The sequence below is a fragment of the Tribolium castaneum genome, chromosome 1 (assembly GCF_031307605.1).
Source record: "Tribolium castaneum strain GA2 chromosome 1, icTriCast1.1, whole genome shotgun sequence".
NCBI classification, from domain to species: domain Eukaryota; kingdom Metazoa; phylum Arthropoda; class Insecta; order Coleoptera; family Tenebrionidae; genus Tribolium; species Tribolium castaneum.
The window spans coordinates 10,652,716-10,669,626 of NC_087394.1; the positions used below are offsets into that span (position 1 = coordinate 10,652,716).

At 28.4% G+C, this 16,911-nt stretch overlaps 1 protein-coding gene across 4 annotated transcripts in view; it reads left to right on the top strand.

The window, feature by feature from the left end:
* Window positions 1-16,911, top strand: part of Shab (Shaker cognate b) — a 200,206-nt gene that overhangs the window by 169,095 nt on the left and 14,200 nt on the right. For all 4 annotated transcript variants that reach the window (XM_064359909.1, XM_064359908.1, XM_064359911.1 and 1 more), the window contains 2 exons: window positions 3,589-3,760; window positions 15,879-16,465. In XM_064359909.1, coding sequence (XP_064215979.1) covers window positions 3,589-3,760; window positions 15,879-16,456 — 750 coding nt within the window. In that variant the 3' untranslated portion in view covers window positions 16,457-16,465. The remainder of the gene's footprint in view (window positions 1-3,588; window positions 3,761-15,878; window positions 16,466-16,911) is intronic.

Consider the following 16,911-nt stretch of genomic DNA (forward strand, 5'->3'; position numbering starts at 1 on the left):
AATTAAGTTCAAGTAACACTGAATTAATATTTCGCCGGGGTTTTGTTTATAATTCTACTTATTCTACAGTGAAGTTCCTCTGATATTAAAGAATTCTAAAATCAGCAATTTTAAATACAAATACAAATTGTTTCTTACAAAATGATTTTTCTATTTTTCTTATGTGTTTTTATTTTCCTGTCTATAATTTTGTTAAATAGAATTAGATATTTCTTTCTATTATTATATTTTTTTATTTTTCTTCAATCACATTGTTTATTTTTATTTTTTGTTATTTCTCATTTATTGTCTGGGCCAAAACCTTGATCAGCTTTGCTGCCTTTTGGTCCACTTTGTGGTAGGAACAACTTGCAGAAAATTTTAATTTTGTTATCGTAGTTTTTTTCTTGATGTAACTAATTATATTATAACTGTTTTACTGCCACAAATAAATTATTATTATATTAGTAGAACGTTTTTGCAATAAATATGTAGTAAACATGATGTGTTGATCAAACAGCTAAATTATCTATGGTAAAAAAATAACTATGTGAACACCACCTTCACCTAATTTTTATAATTCTTTTTTTTTATTATTTTTTATAATCAAAACAAAACGCACCTCTCCGTACCTATAGCTAAACTTAAGGTTAAACTTAACGTTATAACTAACTTGGTATAACTAATAAAATAATACAATCTAACGTATTTTTGTGTTTAACTTAGATAAATGTTGCACAAAAAATATTAATGTCATTTAATTATAAACTAAATACAGACTCAACCAAAAGTTACCTACAAAATTCGTATCTTTGTTATTAGTCATTTTTCAAAAAAACTGGTCGTTTTTATTTTTTTAAATGCTACGTTTTAACACCACACTGACATTTATGACGCCACTCGTTTTTGAGTTATGATGTAATTTTTAATTTATTAAATCTCAACCGACATTTCTGATTACCGTTTTGAATAAAATATAACAAACAAATAAAAAATAATAATAAATTAGAAAAGTTATTGAAAGTTTTATACTTAAAATTTTAAATAAAATTAAACTGTTAAAAGCCTTATCTTTTTTGTTCTTGCTTTATTTTATAAAAAGTGATTGTTCTTGGTTTATTTTTTTGTATTTAGGTTTCAAACTAAATATTTTTTTACTAATTATTTAAAAAAAACATAAAAAATATATGATTTTTATAAAATAAAGCAAGAAGAAAAAGATAAAGCCTTCTGTATTATTAAGTTTTTTGATATGAATTGAATGCCAAAGTTTATAACAGTCGATTGATTTTTTGTGAGCCATTTTTGACGGTTTAAAACTGCTTCAGAGAGGTGCTAGAAGTAATTGAAAGAAATTTTTTATTTTAGTTTCAACTTAAAATGTTTACACTTTTATGAATATTTTTCAACTTTTCTTTATTAGAAATGTAGTAAAGTACTGGCACAGTGGCAATTTAAACGTCATTTAAAAACGAGGATGTGGTCTACGCTTAATTGTCACGACTGTCTTTATGAAACATGTTTTCAACTGAAAATTGGTATGAAATGCCTGCAGGTATAAAGGGTAGTTCACACTTTATGTCTGCGAAATGTTTAGGATGCTTGAATTTTTTTTCTTGACACTGTACGTATAAAATTCAAGCCGAATCATATTGTTCTAACAGGAAAAAAGTCAAAATACGTTACCTGAAGTGGAGAACATGTTGTTTATTATTTGTATTCTTATAGTAACTTACTGTTTAGTTTCATCTAGTTTATATAGTTTAAATTAAACATGTGTAAAAATGGTGGATGCGCCGGGATAATCTTTTATTACAATGGAAGTAATTATTAGTAATTGAGAAAAGTTGATCAAAATTACATGAAGTAACAAAATTTAAAACAATTTAAAGTAATTAGGCAAGCATCTAGTAATGTGTTATTGTAGTTCCAAAAATTAGTTATAATTTTTTTTAAATATATGCTAGTATTTTAATTTCTTTTTGTATTATTATATTATAAGCATTTTTTAATTATTTAAAAAAAAACAAAAAATAATTGCTTTTTATAAAATAAAGCAAGAAGAAAAAGATAAAGCCTACTGTGTTAAATTGTCAATATTATTTTTATTTTAATAAATTGTTTTTTATTTTAGATTTTATTAAAAAAATGTTTTGATTATCAGAAAGATAAAGGTGTATGGTATTTAAAACAGCGAACAAAAATGTCGGTTATCATTAAAAAAAATTAAGATAACGTTAAAGTGATCAATGATCTTTAACAAAGATATGAATTTTGTGCGTTACTTTTGTTACACACGTTTATGTCAGCGAAATGTCAAATTTTTTATTCGCCACCGTACATCTCATACAGGGTGATTTTAAAAAACAGATGATGCTGTATAATTTCTGTTTATGGTTCAATTTAAAAAAATCAAAAAATTAATAAAATGGCTTTTAGTATATCTAAGCTGATGCTTTTAAGAATTTTTTAAATATCATTGTATATTTTGGACTATCTGTGCTATATTTAACAGTTCGAAAGTATATTGTTCCTTTTATAATTGAAAAGATTAATTTTTTTCGCATAAACATCTGCAATATATTTTGTTTTTAACAAAAATATTGTTTAGAAAATAAAAGTTAATAAAAATAAAAAATACGCCTCAGTCCTGAGTTCCTTCTTACATTGGTGCTTTTAACAGCTTACAAGACTCTATTAACCTTTATTAATTTTTTTCCAACTTTATTAATTTTTTTAAACTAAAATTCCTACTAAAAGAACAAATTGCAAATGTTTGCACTAAAAAACTAATACCTTTCAGACTATGAAGAGAAAAATATGGGTCCCAATTTAACATATACCACATACATACTATGACATTCAGAAAAAATTTAAAAGCATTAACTTACACTACGCCAAAAACGATTTTACATATTTTAAGTTTTTTTATTTTTGAGTTCAGGCTCATTCGGGTTATGAATTTTCTTCTCTTTTTGTGTTGTTTTGAATTATTATTTGTTTCCTGTATTTCTTGTGGTCCGTTAAATCCAGCTGGTTGTAAAATCGAATGTGTTCAAGAACAGGTAATTATTGGATAAGCTGATTTTGTTACAGATAATTTTAAAAGCCAATTATAACACAGTGACTATCATTAACCTTTGAAGTTGCGTGCAATTTCAAATTTATGTGGTTGATACAAACCCCACGTCGATTTTTATGTTGTTATACACTTTTCTAATTACTAGCCTTAACCGTAATACGCTAATACATTTTTAAAGATCCCGACCTTTTCTTTACAGCCTACACCCAACAAACAACATCTTTCTGTTTGCTTCTCTGATAGAATAATCAATAATACATTTCTCTCAAAAATATATCAATAGTTCAGCATAAATAAATCACTTCTGTCAGAGCAAACTAAACATGTTTTGAAAATACCATTTCCTGGCGGCAGAAGAGAATGATTGATAATAATAACTTGTCTTCCTGGTCATCCATTGTGATACCTGTGAAATCGATATAACACATGCGGTGATATGTCAGCACTGTGTGGCCGGTTATCAATGGCAATTAATTTACTTCGACACCATTTCCTCACTGTAATATGTTTCGTCTTGATTTGTGCAGGGCGGACGTCCCCGGACTCGCTTCGGCGACGCTTTCGAACGCGATTCTCAAGAAAGTCTCGAATCGAAACGGAAGAAGACTTCGTTTATTCCAACGAGAGGATTAGCTTCGGCCACCAGAATTATCAATCAGCATTTATTCGGTCTACAGAACTTGAGTGGATCAAGATCAGGTAATCTATTTTTCATACAAAATGCCTCTTTTTTACGAGACAGTTGGCAAAATCCAATCAAATACTTTATTTCTTGGCATTGTCGCAACTCATCAGTTTCACGGAGATAACGGAAAATATTACTTCGCCACGTCATATTTGTTTTTTAATTTAACAAAATAATTCTTCGGCGTCTAACTGCATTGAATCAGAAATTTTTTAAAAAAACTCACATCATTGATGTGTGAATTGTGATTTTTTGTTACAATTTATTTTATCTTTGCACACCTGCATAGTTTCACTATTTGCCTGAAAATTTTCCTCCGTAGAAGTTTTATCAAATGCTAATCAAATCAAATATATTCAGAAGTTTCTTCTAAACGGTAGCGGCCGCACTGCTTTTATAGAATTGCAAATTTTGATTTTATTGAATTTTTCATCTAGTTTTATTATTCCTTTCGACGAGAATGTTAGTAAAATAACTATAATTTTAAAACGTCTTTATAATTTTATCATTTGTTAATGTACAGTGTACGTACTAATACGTACTAGTGACTCGTTCACGTAATCCTATTTTTTTTGTATATGTGCTAATATAATAAATCGTTGCTAATAAATAACAGAACGTTCTAAATAAATTTCATATTAAAAACTATAAAAATGGAAATAGAAATAGATTTATTCATCTTTTAAAACAGGATATCATTACACAATTATGTCAACAAAATACAAAACATACTGTAAAACTTATAGATTATTGAAATTATGAAACTATAGCGAAAATATTCCTCAAAATCATACCGACATTTCACAATTAAAAACTCTTAAAAACTAAAATCGTTCTAAAAATTTAATTGTTGTTTTTTTAAGAAAACATATAATTCGGAAAATGGATCTGAGAGGATTATAATTTATAAGTTTTTTCATATGAAAACGGAAATAAAATTAACTAGACGCCCTCTGGTGATGACTTTTGAACTATGTCGAAAACAGTTAAGAAATTTTCGTAATGCCACATTTAACTGACATATAATGAATTGTTCAACAATTTTGCGTGTATAGTGTTAATTACTTACAATAGAAAGAATTACTTTAAAAGTACGTGGTGGTAAATACTAGCGTTGACTTTGGTTCTGTAGTTTTTCGTGGTATAAAGTGTTTATTGTTGGAACTTGAAAGTGGATAAAAAGTGAAAAATATTTAAATTTTGATTACAAAGTGTTATCAGACAGTTGTCTAATTAAAGATTATAAGTAATGGATCACAGCGAACACAAAGGTTGGCTCAAGAAACCAATAAATTAGTGAAGTGTTATGAATTTTAGGTTAGAATTTTCCACTGAAAAAAATCATGAAATGCTGCGGTAAATCTACAAAACTACAATAAAGATTAACAACTGCTGATACATTTAAACGTAAATTATGCCAAAAGGTAGGCTTTTCAATGTCTTTGTAATAATTTTCCAATAAAGAAAGTGAACCAAACAGTCATTCGTTATTCGTGTTTTCCTCGTCATCTCTCATTTGTCAACATAAGTTTCTTGCATCAAAGATGCAATAACCATTCCGCATAGGCAATGTAATAATTGTGAAGCCCCAAAATTTGTACAACGCTCAAAATATCCGAATAAACATTTTCCCGCCATTTATGGTTACTGTTTTCGACCTAGCTCAGTGGCGCCCCCAACGGTAATTTTACTTCATTCTATGTTTTACTTCCGAATTGAATGTCAAAATTTTATAACAATCGAATGATTTTTTGCGTCATTTTTGACGGTTTAAAGTACGCGTGTTGAATAATTTCAGAGAGGTGCTAGAAATGATAATTAAAAACAGAAAATTTAGTTTCAACTTAGAATGTTCATACTTTTTTAACTCTGCCTTTATTAGAAATGTAGTAAAGTCCATGCACAGTGGCAAGCAAAAAATTTCGAGGACTCATTTAAACGTCATATAAAAAACAAGGATGTAGTCTACGCTTAATTGTCACATCTGCCTTTTGAAGGATGTTTTTAACTGGAAATTGGTGCAGAACGCCTGCAGGTATAAAAGATAGTTCACAGTTTATGTCTGTGAAATGTTCAGGATGTTTTTTTTGCCACTGTACGTATGTCGCAGAAAATCAAATTGTTCTAACATGAAAAGAGTCAAAACTACGTTTCCTGGAGTGGAGAACATGTTTTCCATTATTTTTATTTATATTGTAACATACTACTTAGTTTTATCTAGTTTATCTAGTTCAAATTTAAGTATGTGCAAAAATGGTGGATGCGCCGGGATAATCTTTTATTACATTGGGGGTAATTATTAAAAATAAAGGAAAATTAATCAAAATTACATTCAGTAACAAAATTTAATGCAAATCAAAAATAAACAGGCAAGTTTCTAGTAATGTATTAGTGTAGTTCCAAAATTGGATTTTATTTTTTTTTTAATATATAGTCATATTTTTATTTCTTTATTTATTATTATAAGCACATTTTCTTTTTTTATTTTGTCTTTTCTTATAATGGATGCCAACAGGTTGGCAATAAAACCGTTAGTCCTATTATTATTATCATTATTTTTAAATGTCACAAAAAAACTGAGTAGTATGTGCGAGTAGCTCAAAACATGATTGCACGGCTTGAAGGCAGGAAAAATAACACTTCTTTTGAGTGGAGTGGAGAACACGTTTTTCATTATTGTTTATATTCTTATAGTAACTTACTATTTAGTTTCATCTAGCTTATCTAGTTTAAATTTAAGCATGCGCAAAAATGGTGGATGCGCCGGGCTAATCTTTTATTACATTGTGGTAATTATTAGAAGCAGAAACAAAATAATTTGAAGCAAATCAGAGTAATTAGGCAAGTTTCTAGTAATGTATTATTGTAGTTCTAAAATTATATATTTTTTTAATATATGGTCGTAATTTTATTTCTTTATGTATTATTATGTTGCAAGCACATTTTCTTTTTTTATTTTGTCCTTTCTTAAAATGGATGTCAACCTGTTGGAAATAAAAACGATAGTTATTATTATAATTATTATTATTTTTAAATATGTTACAAAAAACTGAGTAGTATGTGCGAGTAGCCCAGAACATGGTTGCACGGCTTGAAGGCAGAAGAAATAACACCTATTTTGAGTGGTGTGGAGAACATGTTTTTTATGATTTTGATTTTTATTGTCACTTACTATTTAGTTTCATCTAGTTTAATTAGTTTAAATTTAAACATGTACAAAAATGGTGGATGCGCCGGGGTAATCTTTTATTACATTGGAGTAATTATTAGGATTTGAGAAAAGTTGATCAAAATTACATGCAGTAACAAAATTTAAAACAAATTAAAGTAATTTGGCAGGTTCCTAATAATATGTTATTGCAGTTCCAAAAACTCTTTATTATTGATTTTAAATATATGATCGTATGTTTATTTATTTATCTATTATTATGTTATAAGCACTTTTTCGGTTTTTTTTGTATTTCGTTCTTTCTTATAATAGATGCCAACCACTTGGAAATAAAACCGTTAATATTATTGTTATTATTATTTTTAAATATGTTACAAAAAACTGAGTGGTTTGTGCGAGTAGCCCAAAACATGATTGCACAGCTTGAAGGCAGAAAAAATAACACTCATTTTGAGGTAAACTTGAAATAATTGCGTCTCTGGATGAAAAATGTACTAAAATGCTCGAAGAAAAAGCTAAGGCAATGTAAATTTGAACCTAATTTAGCAATTTTTTTGTCCAGTTTAGTGAGATCTTGTGAAAATTGAGAATCTTTACTATACACGCTCGAAAAAGACAAAAATATCAGGTTAGACCTACTTCAGTGATTTTCCGTTCGTCCTGAAGATCTCAAAAAAGGCAAATTATGCCATTTTTCGGCTTATTTTGGAATTCTAACAAAATTAAGTTTATATAAAAATGTGTTAAAATGCTTGAAAAAGACAAGGGTAATATCACATTCGATCAGTTTAGTTAAAAATATGCTATTAATAACACCATATTCAGCATCTTTTGATGATTTTTTGTGTTTATTGGTCGAAGTTTTGCAAGGTAATTTCATTTATGGTTGAAGAACGTAAGAATGTTCATCAAAAGGAAAAATTAAGTCTATTTTTTTGTGTTTTTGTCTGTTTTTTGACCAAGTTTCCCAAGAAAAGTGTTTAGGTCACAAAAGAAAAAACTGAATTTTTTTAAATACGTTGGTAATTTTTCGAACCCGTTTAGCGAAATCTTGCAAAAAATTAAAAAAATGAAAAATATGAAAATCCAGTTCAACTGTACTACTGTTTTTAACACTTTTAACAATAATTTAATTGTAAGTGTTTGCTCTAGTTGAATATATAATTGACTTAGTTTGCTAAATTATCGTTTCTTTTGATGTAATCTTACATGTAGCATGATTTATGGTCAAATGAAAATATCTTTGCCAGCTAGTAGTTTTTTGAAAGTCTTTATTTTTGTAGCTTTACCATGAAAAAAATTTGGTGCTACTACAATGCAAACAAACACCAACTAATCATTAAAATGCTCACACTTTTATGAATATTTTTTTAACTCCTCTTTATTAGAAATGTAGGGAAGTACTGGCACAGTGACAAGCAAAAAAAATTCGAGGACTCATTTAAACGTCATTTAAAAAACGAGGATGTTGTCTAAGCTTAATTGTCACATCTGCCTTTATGAAGCATGTTTTCAACTGGAAATTGGTATGAAACGACTGCAGGTGTAAAGAGTAGTTCACACTTTCTGTCTGGGAAATGTTGAGGATGTTCTAATTTTTTTTCTTGCTACTGTACGTATAAAATTCAAGCTGATAGAGAGTTGCAGAAAATCAAATTATTCTAAGAGGAAAAGAGTCAGAAATACGTTACCTGGAGTAGAAAACATAATTTCCATTATTTTTATTCTTATAGTAATTTACTGTTTAGTTTCATCTAGTTTATCTTGTTAACTTAAACATGTGTAAAAATGGTGGATGCGCCGGGATAATCTTTTATTACATTGGAGATAATTATTAAATACTGAGAAAAGTTGATCGAAATTACATGCAGTATCATAATTTAAAACAAATTAAAGTAATTAGGCAAATTTCTAGTAATATGTTATTGTAGTTCCAAAAATTAATTATTATTATTTTTTTAATATATATCGTTTTTTTATTTTTTTATGTATTATTATGTTATAAACACTTTTTCATATTTTTGTATTTTGTCTTCTCTTGTAATGGATTTCCAACGGGTTGGAAATAAAACCGTTAATTTTATTACTATTATTATTAAAAACTGAGCGGTATTTACGAGTAGTCCGAAACATTTGAAAACAGAAAAAATAACACTCCTTTTGAGGTAAACTCGGAATAATTGCGTTTCTGGGCGTAAAATATACTAAAACGCTCGAAAAAAAAACAAAGACAATATAATTTTGCATTTAATTTAGCGATTTTTTACTATACACGTTCGAAAAAGATAAAAAAATATCAGATATCAGAAGATCTCAAAGATGGCAAATTATGCAATTTTACAGCTTATATTAGAATTTTAACAAAAATACGTTTGCATGAAAATGTGCTAAAGCGCTTGAAAAAAACAAAGGTAATATCACAATCGGTCAGTTTAACTAAAAAAATGCAGTTCGGCATTTTTTGATGATTTTTTGTGTTTGTTGGTTGAAGTGTTGCAAGGTAATTTCATTTATGGTGGAAGAATGTAAGAATAATGTTCACAAAAAGGAAAGATCAAGTCTATTTTTCTGTTTTTTGATCAACTTTGTCAAGAAAAATGTTTAGATCGCAAAAGAGAAAACTGCATCTTTTTTTAAATAAGTTGGTAATTTTTCGAGCCCGTTCAGCAAAATCTTGCAAAAAATTCAGTCTTTATCTCAAGAATAATGCCTAAACCTTTGTAAAAAAAAAATATGGAAATTCAGTTTAACTTACTCTCCCAATTGCAAAAAATGGTGGATGCGCCGGGATAGATAATCAAATTCAAAATCTTAATTTGTTCATAGTGTGATCCCAAAAATTAGTCATCAATTTGTAAAATTTATAAATATAACTTTTACTTTTCAGAAACCATACGCCGGAGAACACATTAATTTCGTTATTTGTGAAACATAAATTTTTCTTATTTCCGTATTTTGACCCATTTTATTTTGAGTCTGATTTATGGCCCGGAATTGGATGACACATTGTTTTTAGGACTGTTATAACCACAAACAAGACAACAATACGAAAAAATCGTTACAGTAATTACTCTGCCATAAGAAAAAGAATTAAAAAACACCTGACGTAACACAAAACGTAATAAGACGCGATGTCTTGTTTGCTGCGTTCCCCTTCTGCCTGAAATTGTAACATCAGAAAAGTTAACAACTCGACGTTTAATATCGCATCCACTTTTGCGGTTTCTCAAACATGAACTTTTCTGAGAGAACTTTTCCGCTTTGTAGGTCGTGATAAAGGTAAATCTCTGAAACTCTGACCGCAAACCCTTCACAACACCACAGCCGCACGAATAATTTCGTCCTGTTTGTCAAACACAATTTCGGTACTGGTAATAGAATTGCAAACCGTGATTTAAGAGTTTCATGCTTCAATAAATTAAATTGAATCGTTCCACCTAAGCTATTTTTAAAGATTTTCATTTCGTTCAACAGAACGCAACCGCATGCAAGATGAGTATTAAAAAAGTCCAGACATGTGAGCTTTATCAAAAGCGAAATGTTCGAACCGGTTAAAAATAGAATATAATACAACACATACTGCATATAATAAAAAAAAATTGCTCAATTTAAAAATTAATCAATGATATCTTTCTCATTTATCCTGGTACCCTAATGATTTTTTTAGAAAGTTAAAAGTGTGGGCTTTGTATTCACCATTATACAGAGTGAGTTTAAAGTAAGGCATAAAATTCGTAATTCTTTTATTTTTCAAAAATACAAAAAATGCAAAAACAGGTAACTTAGTATTTTAATCTAGCTCAAATATGACGTATCTGGATGGCGGCGCCACGACGTCATCACAGAATTTTTTAAATGGAACGAAATCATTTTTCTTTTATAATTACAAGCCCTACTAATAGGTCTTTACAACTGTGCTATTTATTTTGAATATGGACGAACCAAACACGTTTAAAAATATTTGAAATCATCATTTTATAAGTGACGTATAAAATTTATATTTCTTTTATTTTTCAAAAATTAAAAAAATTCAGAAACAGGTAACTTATCGTTTCAATTGCCCTCAAACTTGACGTAACTAGATCAGTCATGGCGGCTTATATGGCGGCGTCATGACGTCATCACAATTTTTTTTAAATGGAACGATATGATTTATTTATAATTAGAAGCTTTACTAATAAGTCTTTACAATTGTACTACTTATTTTGAATGCGGATGAGGCGGACACGAAAAAAAAATTTTTTAGGCTGTTTGTGCATTTTTATTTTATTTTAGAAAAATAACAAAAATATGTATTTTATTATAAGAATTTCCAATTTTTTTTTTTTGGCTCAGTTTACCAAAATTCAAGATAAGTACCACAGTTGTAAAGGCCTATTAGTAGAGCTTCTAATTATATAAAAAAATGGTACCATTCCATTTAAAAATCTCTATGATGACGTCATGGCGCCGCCATGAGATATTGGCCGCCATGACTGATCCAGTTGGGTCAAATTTGAGCTCAATTAAAATGCTAAGTTACCTATTTTTGCACGTTTCTTATTTTTGAAAAATAAAAGAATTATGAATTTTATGCGTTAATTTAAACTCACCTTGTATAATCGATTTTTTATTTTTTTTATTATTCATTTTATTATTGTAAACTTTTTTTAACTGAATTTGAAATGCTATGTTGCAAAATGATTCTGAGACACAAAGTAATAAAACTATCAATAAATGTTATTTTGACTCTTGATTAGATTTTAATTACAGAACAAATTAGGTAATAATACTAATAATTGAAAATCTTTACTACAATTGCATAATTCAAAAGTTGTCTTTCAAGACTAAACGTAGTATGTTGAAGTTGTTAAACACATTTTATAAGATGCTCATAGGTAGATTGATAAAAATATTCAATGTGAGAACAATGAATTTCTATTCGATTAAAGAATTTTCTTCCAAGAGTTTCTCTAAACTGTATAGTTAATTTACAGAAACGAAGATTTGTTATACAGTCTGCTAAAAGTATTTTTTTCTATATCCCAAAACGTAATAGTTTCACAAGAAACAGCGTTTGCTGTTAAATACATTATCTTTTTCCCTATGCTGGTGATTTTTTTCAAAATTTTACTATCTAGTAATATTATAAAACAACGATGATAAATAATGAGCTTGGAGCGCAAATTTGATAATTTATTAAAAAAAAACATTGGTTTAAAAAGAATAATATTAAATTAGAAGTCATTTTCAGACATATTCGAAATCTTTCACTAAAATTTAAAAAAAAATCTAATAACTCGAAAACTAAAAGAAATTTCGAAAATAATTTCTTTATTTTAGACACACTACTGGACACAGCGAAGAATTTATTAGAATTTACAATGATAATCTTATGAGAATATCGTCCTCAGATCCAATAACAAGTTTGAAAAATAACTGGTGGAGAACTTGTAGGAAATAACGACTGTTATGCAACGTTTCGTCTATTAACAACACACATTATCAGACTAAAGAAAAAATAATAAAACATCGACATTTCTAACAGTTAACGTTTTAGTGTTATTGAAAATATCGATGTTTTATTAATTTTTTTTTCATTGGTCTGATAATATCTGTGGTGAATAGACAGTAAAACTTGCATAACAATTGTTGTTTTTAATTCCTATAAGTTCTCCACCAGTTATTTTTCAATAATAGAGAATATTAATATCAAAGGGATTAAATTACAAAGTTATTAATAATCGAAAAACTCTTTTTTATTTTTTTTAGACTTTTGTAAAACCACAGCAATAAAGAATATATTCCTCTTCTCATTACTCGATTAATAATGAAAATAATTCAAATAATGGAAATGGTTAAAGTTTAAGTATTTTGTTTAAATGTTTTGTTTTGTTTAAATGGAGAAGAATTTATTAATTGTCTGCTTAAACTTAAAACTTATTCGACTAAAGCCTTCACCAGATATGTATTTCTTAATTTTTTGTTTGTTTTTTTTTTCAATTGTTATACTGGGCAGTATGAAAAAAATTTGGCAAAAGTTTTTACTACAGTCGTTTTATCTTTTTCTTCGTGATAAAATACATGGTGTTTAAAATTAGCGCACCAACACTGTGGGATGTGGTAGATATAATTTTTTTAACACTTGTATAAAGTACGTCTATCTTTTACTATTACAAGAAATTGACTTCGAAGTTTGTGTAGTCAAGCTCTTCTTCAAATACAGAGGGTTCAAACGATTCGAAAAAGTCCTTTATTTAATTTAAAATGTAAGAAAATATTTATATCAAACTTATATCCATCTTATCTATCTATTGTATCTTATATCTATATATCTACCTATCTTATCTATCTTATCTTACTTATATTTAAAATTATTTTTGTATTATATATTTTTTTGCATATTTGGATGTATTGTTTAACAAGTAGGACTTTCACCAGGTTAAAGAAGAACATTCAAACTTAAAGGGTATAATGTTATAAAATAATAAATATGATTAAAAAATGAAGAGGTTTGTTGCAAGTTGAATGACTTAAAAATCTTAAACGGAACATCTTATTTTTAATTTTTGCAGCTAAAAGTCCTTTAAATTCATTCTAAAACATCAAAAACATCTTTTGCTGATTACTCAAAAAATACTTAACTTTTATCATTAAAATTTATTAGAATTTACAGTGATAATCTTATTAGAATATCGTCCTCAGATCCAATGACAAGTTTGAAAAATAACTGGTGGAGAACTTGTAGGAAATAACGACTGTTATGCAACGTTTCGTCTATTAACAACACACATTATCAGACTAAAGAAAAAATAATAAAACATCGACATTTCTAACAGTTAACGTTTTAGTGTTATTGAAAATATCGATGTTTTATTAATTTTGTTTTCATCGGTCTGATGATATCTGTGGTAAATAGACAGTAAAACTTGCATAACAATTGTTGTTTTTAATTCCTATAAGTTCTCCACCAGTTATTTGTCAATAATAGAGAATATTAATATCAAAGGGATTAAATTACAAAGTTATTAATAATCGAAAAACTCTTTTTTATTTTTTTTAGACTTTTGTAAAACCACAGCAATAAAGAATATATTCCTCTTCTCATTACTCGATTAATAATGAAAATAATTCAAATAATGGAAATGGTTAAAGTTTAAGTATTTTGTTTAAATGTTTTGTTTTGTTTAAATGGAGAAGAATTTATTAATTGTCTGCTTAAACTTAAAACTTATTCGACTAAAGCCTTCACCAGATATGTATTTCTTAATTTTTTGATTGTTTTTTTTCAATTGTTATACTGGGCAGTATGAAAAAAATTTGGCAAAAGTTTTTACTACAGTCGTTTTATCTTTTTCTTCGTAATAAAATACATGGTGTTTAAAATTAGCGCACCAACACTGTGGGATGTGGTAGATATAATTTTTTTTAACACTTGTATAAAGTACGTCTATCTTTTACTATTACAAGAAATTGACTTCGAAGTTTGTGTAGTCAAGCTCTTCTTCTAATACAGAGGGTTCAAACGATTCGAAAAAGTCCTTTATTTAATTTAAAATGTAAGAAAATATTTATATCTAACTTATATCCATCTTATCTATCTATTGTATCTTATATCTATATATCTACCTATCTTATCTATCTTATCTTACTTATATTTAAAATTATTTTTGTATTATACATTTTTTTGCATATTTGGATGTAGTGTTTAACAAGTAGGACTTTCACCAGGTTAAAGAAGAACATTCAAACTTAAAGGGTATAATGTTATAAAATAATAAAAATGATTAAAAAATGAAGAGGTTTGTTGCAAGTTGAATGACTTAAAAATCTTAAACGGAACATCTTATTTTTAATTTTTGCAGCTAAAAGTCCTTTAAATTCATTCTAAAACATCAAAAACATCTTTTGCTGATTACTCAAAAAATACTTAATGATATCTGTGGTGAATAGACAGTAAAACTTGCATAACAATTGCTGTTTTTAATTCCTATAAGTTCTCCACCAGTTATTTTTCAATAATAGAGAATATTTAATATCAATGGGATTTGCAGCTAAAAGACCTTTAAATTCTTTCTAAAAACATCAAAAAACATCTTTTGGTGATTACTCAAAAAATACTTAACTTTCATCATCAAAAACTATAGTTTCAGTAATCGAAATGTGAAATTTTCTGTTGATGTTAATCTTAGGCCTTTATTCATCATTTATTACAGTGAAATAACTAAAATTTCATATTTATAGCTAATCTTTAAATCTCCGTATAAACTCCAACAAATGATCTGTGCTAACAACAATGTCCCTAAATAATGTTAATTGTTGCTAAAATTAATTTTTAAAGTCTAGTTATTAACTTTAGGCATTTTTGCAAAGAGACAATTGAATAATCTTTGAGCAGCAAAAACAAAAGATGGGGTTTTTCGTTTAACGTTTTTAAGTTATTCAACTTTTAACAGACTTCTTAATTTTTCTACGCTTCTAACTGCAATGTAGATTATAGATTAGAGTGGTCAAAGTCTTACATTTCTAGGATTCTTAGTTTTTGTTAATGTTTTTTTTAAACTCAAATTAATTGAAAACTAAACAGAATCGACTAATACAACTTTAAATTCAAATCAGTACTATTAAAAGCTACAAATATAATAAAATTTAGGGTGTTTTTTTTTATAAAAACATAAGTTTGTATTGCATCTCATTTCTAAAACAGCCTGTATACTTAAAAATGGTTTTAGGTGAGGCAGGAGGTCAGTATCCATGGCCATTGTAAAACATATTTATTTTTAAATTATTTTAAGGGCACTAATGGACCTTTCAACTCGCTGGGACATTCTGTATAATTTAAAAAAATATGTCAAATTTTCTTGGTTCTACATTATAAATAACGCAATAATGAATTTTCCTGGAAAATATTATAAATAGGTTGAGCAATAGCGCTTTGTTCCATACTTTGTAGATGCCTAATTAGATTTTTTATTTAATTCTAGGCAAAAACAGCGGCAGCAAGTCATCGCTGTCTGTGGATTCGATCGACAGCCGTGTCAGTCCGCAATTAGAACATCATCGGCGTTCGAAATCAATTTTGAAGAAATCGGACAGCAGCGGAAACCGCAACGCGGATCCGGAAAGCGAGCGTTTAATCTCTGACAATATGTCCGGTTATGAGATCGGTTCCGGTAGCGAATATTCTCCAAACAAACGACTTTCCTCTCCGCCGATGAGGCATCGTGCTCTCAGCCAAAAAACTCTAACGAAAACTCTTCCTCCCTATTACCAGCAGGATACCGAGAAAAACAGGACATTAAAGTCGCAGCTGTTTTTGTTAGACGATATTATAAATAAAGAGAAACAGACGTGTAAGGAACCAGTGCTCGATTCGAATAAATTGAAAGAGTGCGGTGATAGTGTTGGTGATATGCCGTTGTACATCTGTCCTCCGCCTCCTCCCATGGACGACAGCTCACCCAACGAAGAAACCAGACTGCTTCTTCATCCCACCGTGGTTGTGCCGTCACAGAGGCAGCCCGGAAACTCCATCTCCAAAGGACCCAATCCGTCCTCGTAGCATTCAAAGGTAAAAAAGGATTTTGAATTTTCATGTTGCAAGTTTGAAGAGAACAATAACAAAATCTTCATCATTTCCATATATCGTTCTCCGACCGGCGATTTATCTCGCTTTGAATATAACCTCTGTAATTTGCTAGAAGAACTTTAAAAGAAATCTTTAAATATTGTGATATGTGGTGATTTTAACGTCGATTTTTCCGTTGCCTTTTCGTCAAGCTTATCTTTAATAAACACCTTTAGTTCCTTTAATTTAGTAAAGCAAATTCTGGAACCAACTCGGGTTAGTGTAAATAGTGCAACTTGTATAGATAACATCTTTACTAACCTTCCAAAAGACTCATGCCATCTTATTGATTCACATGTTTCCGACCATCTGGGACAATTACTTGTAACCCGTTTTGAAATTAATAATATAAAATCCATGTCTTACTTGCGCAGAAACTTCAATGTAAA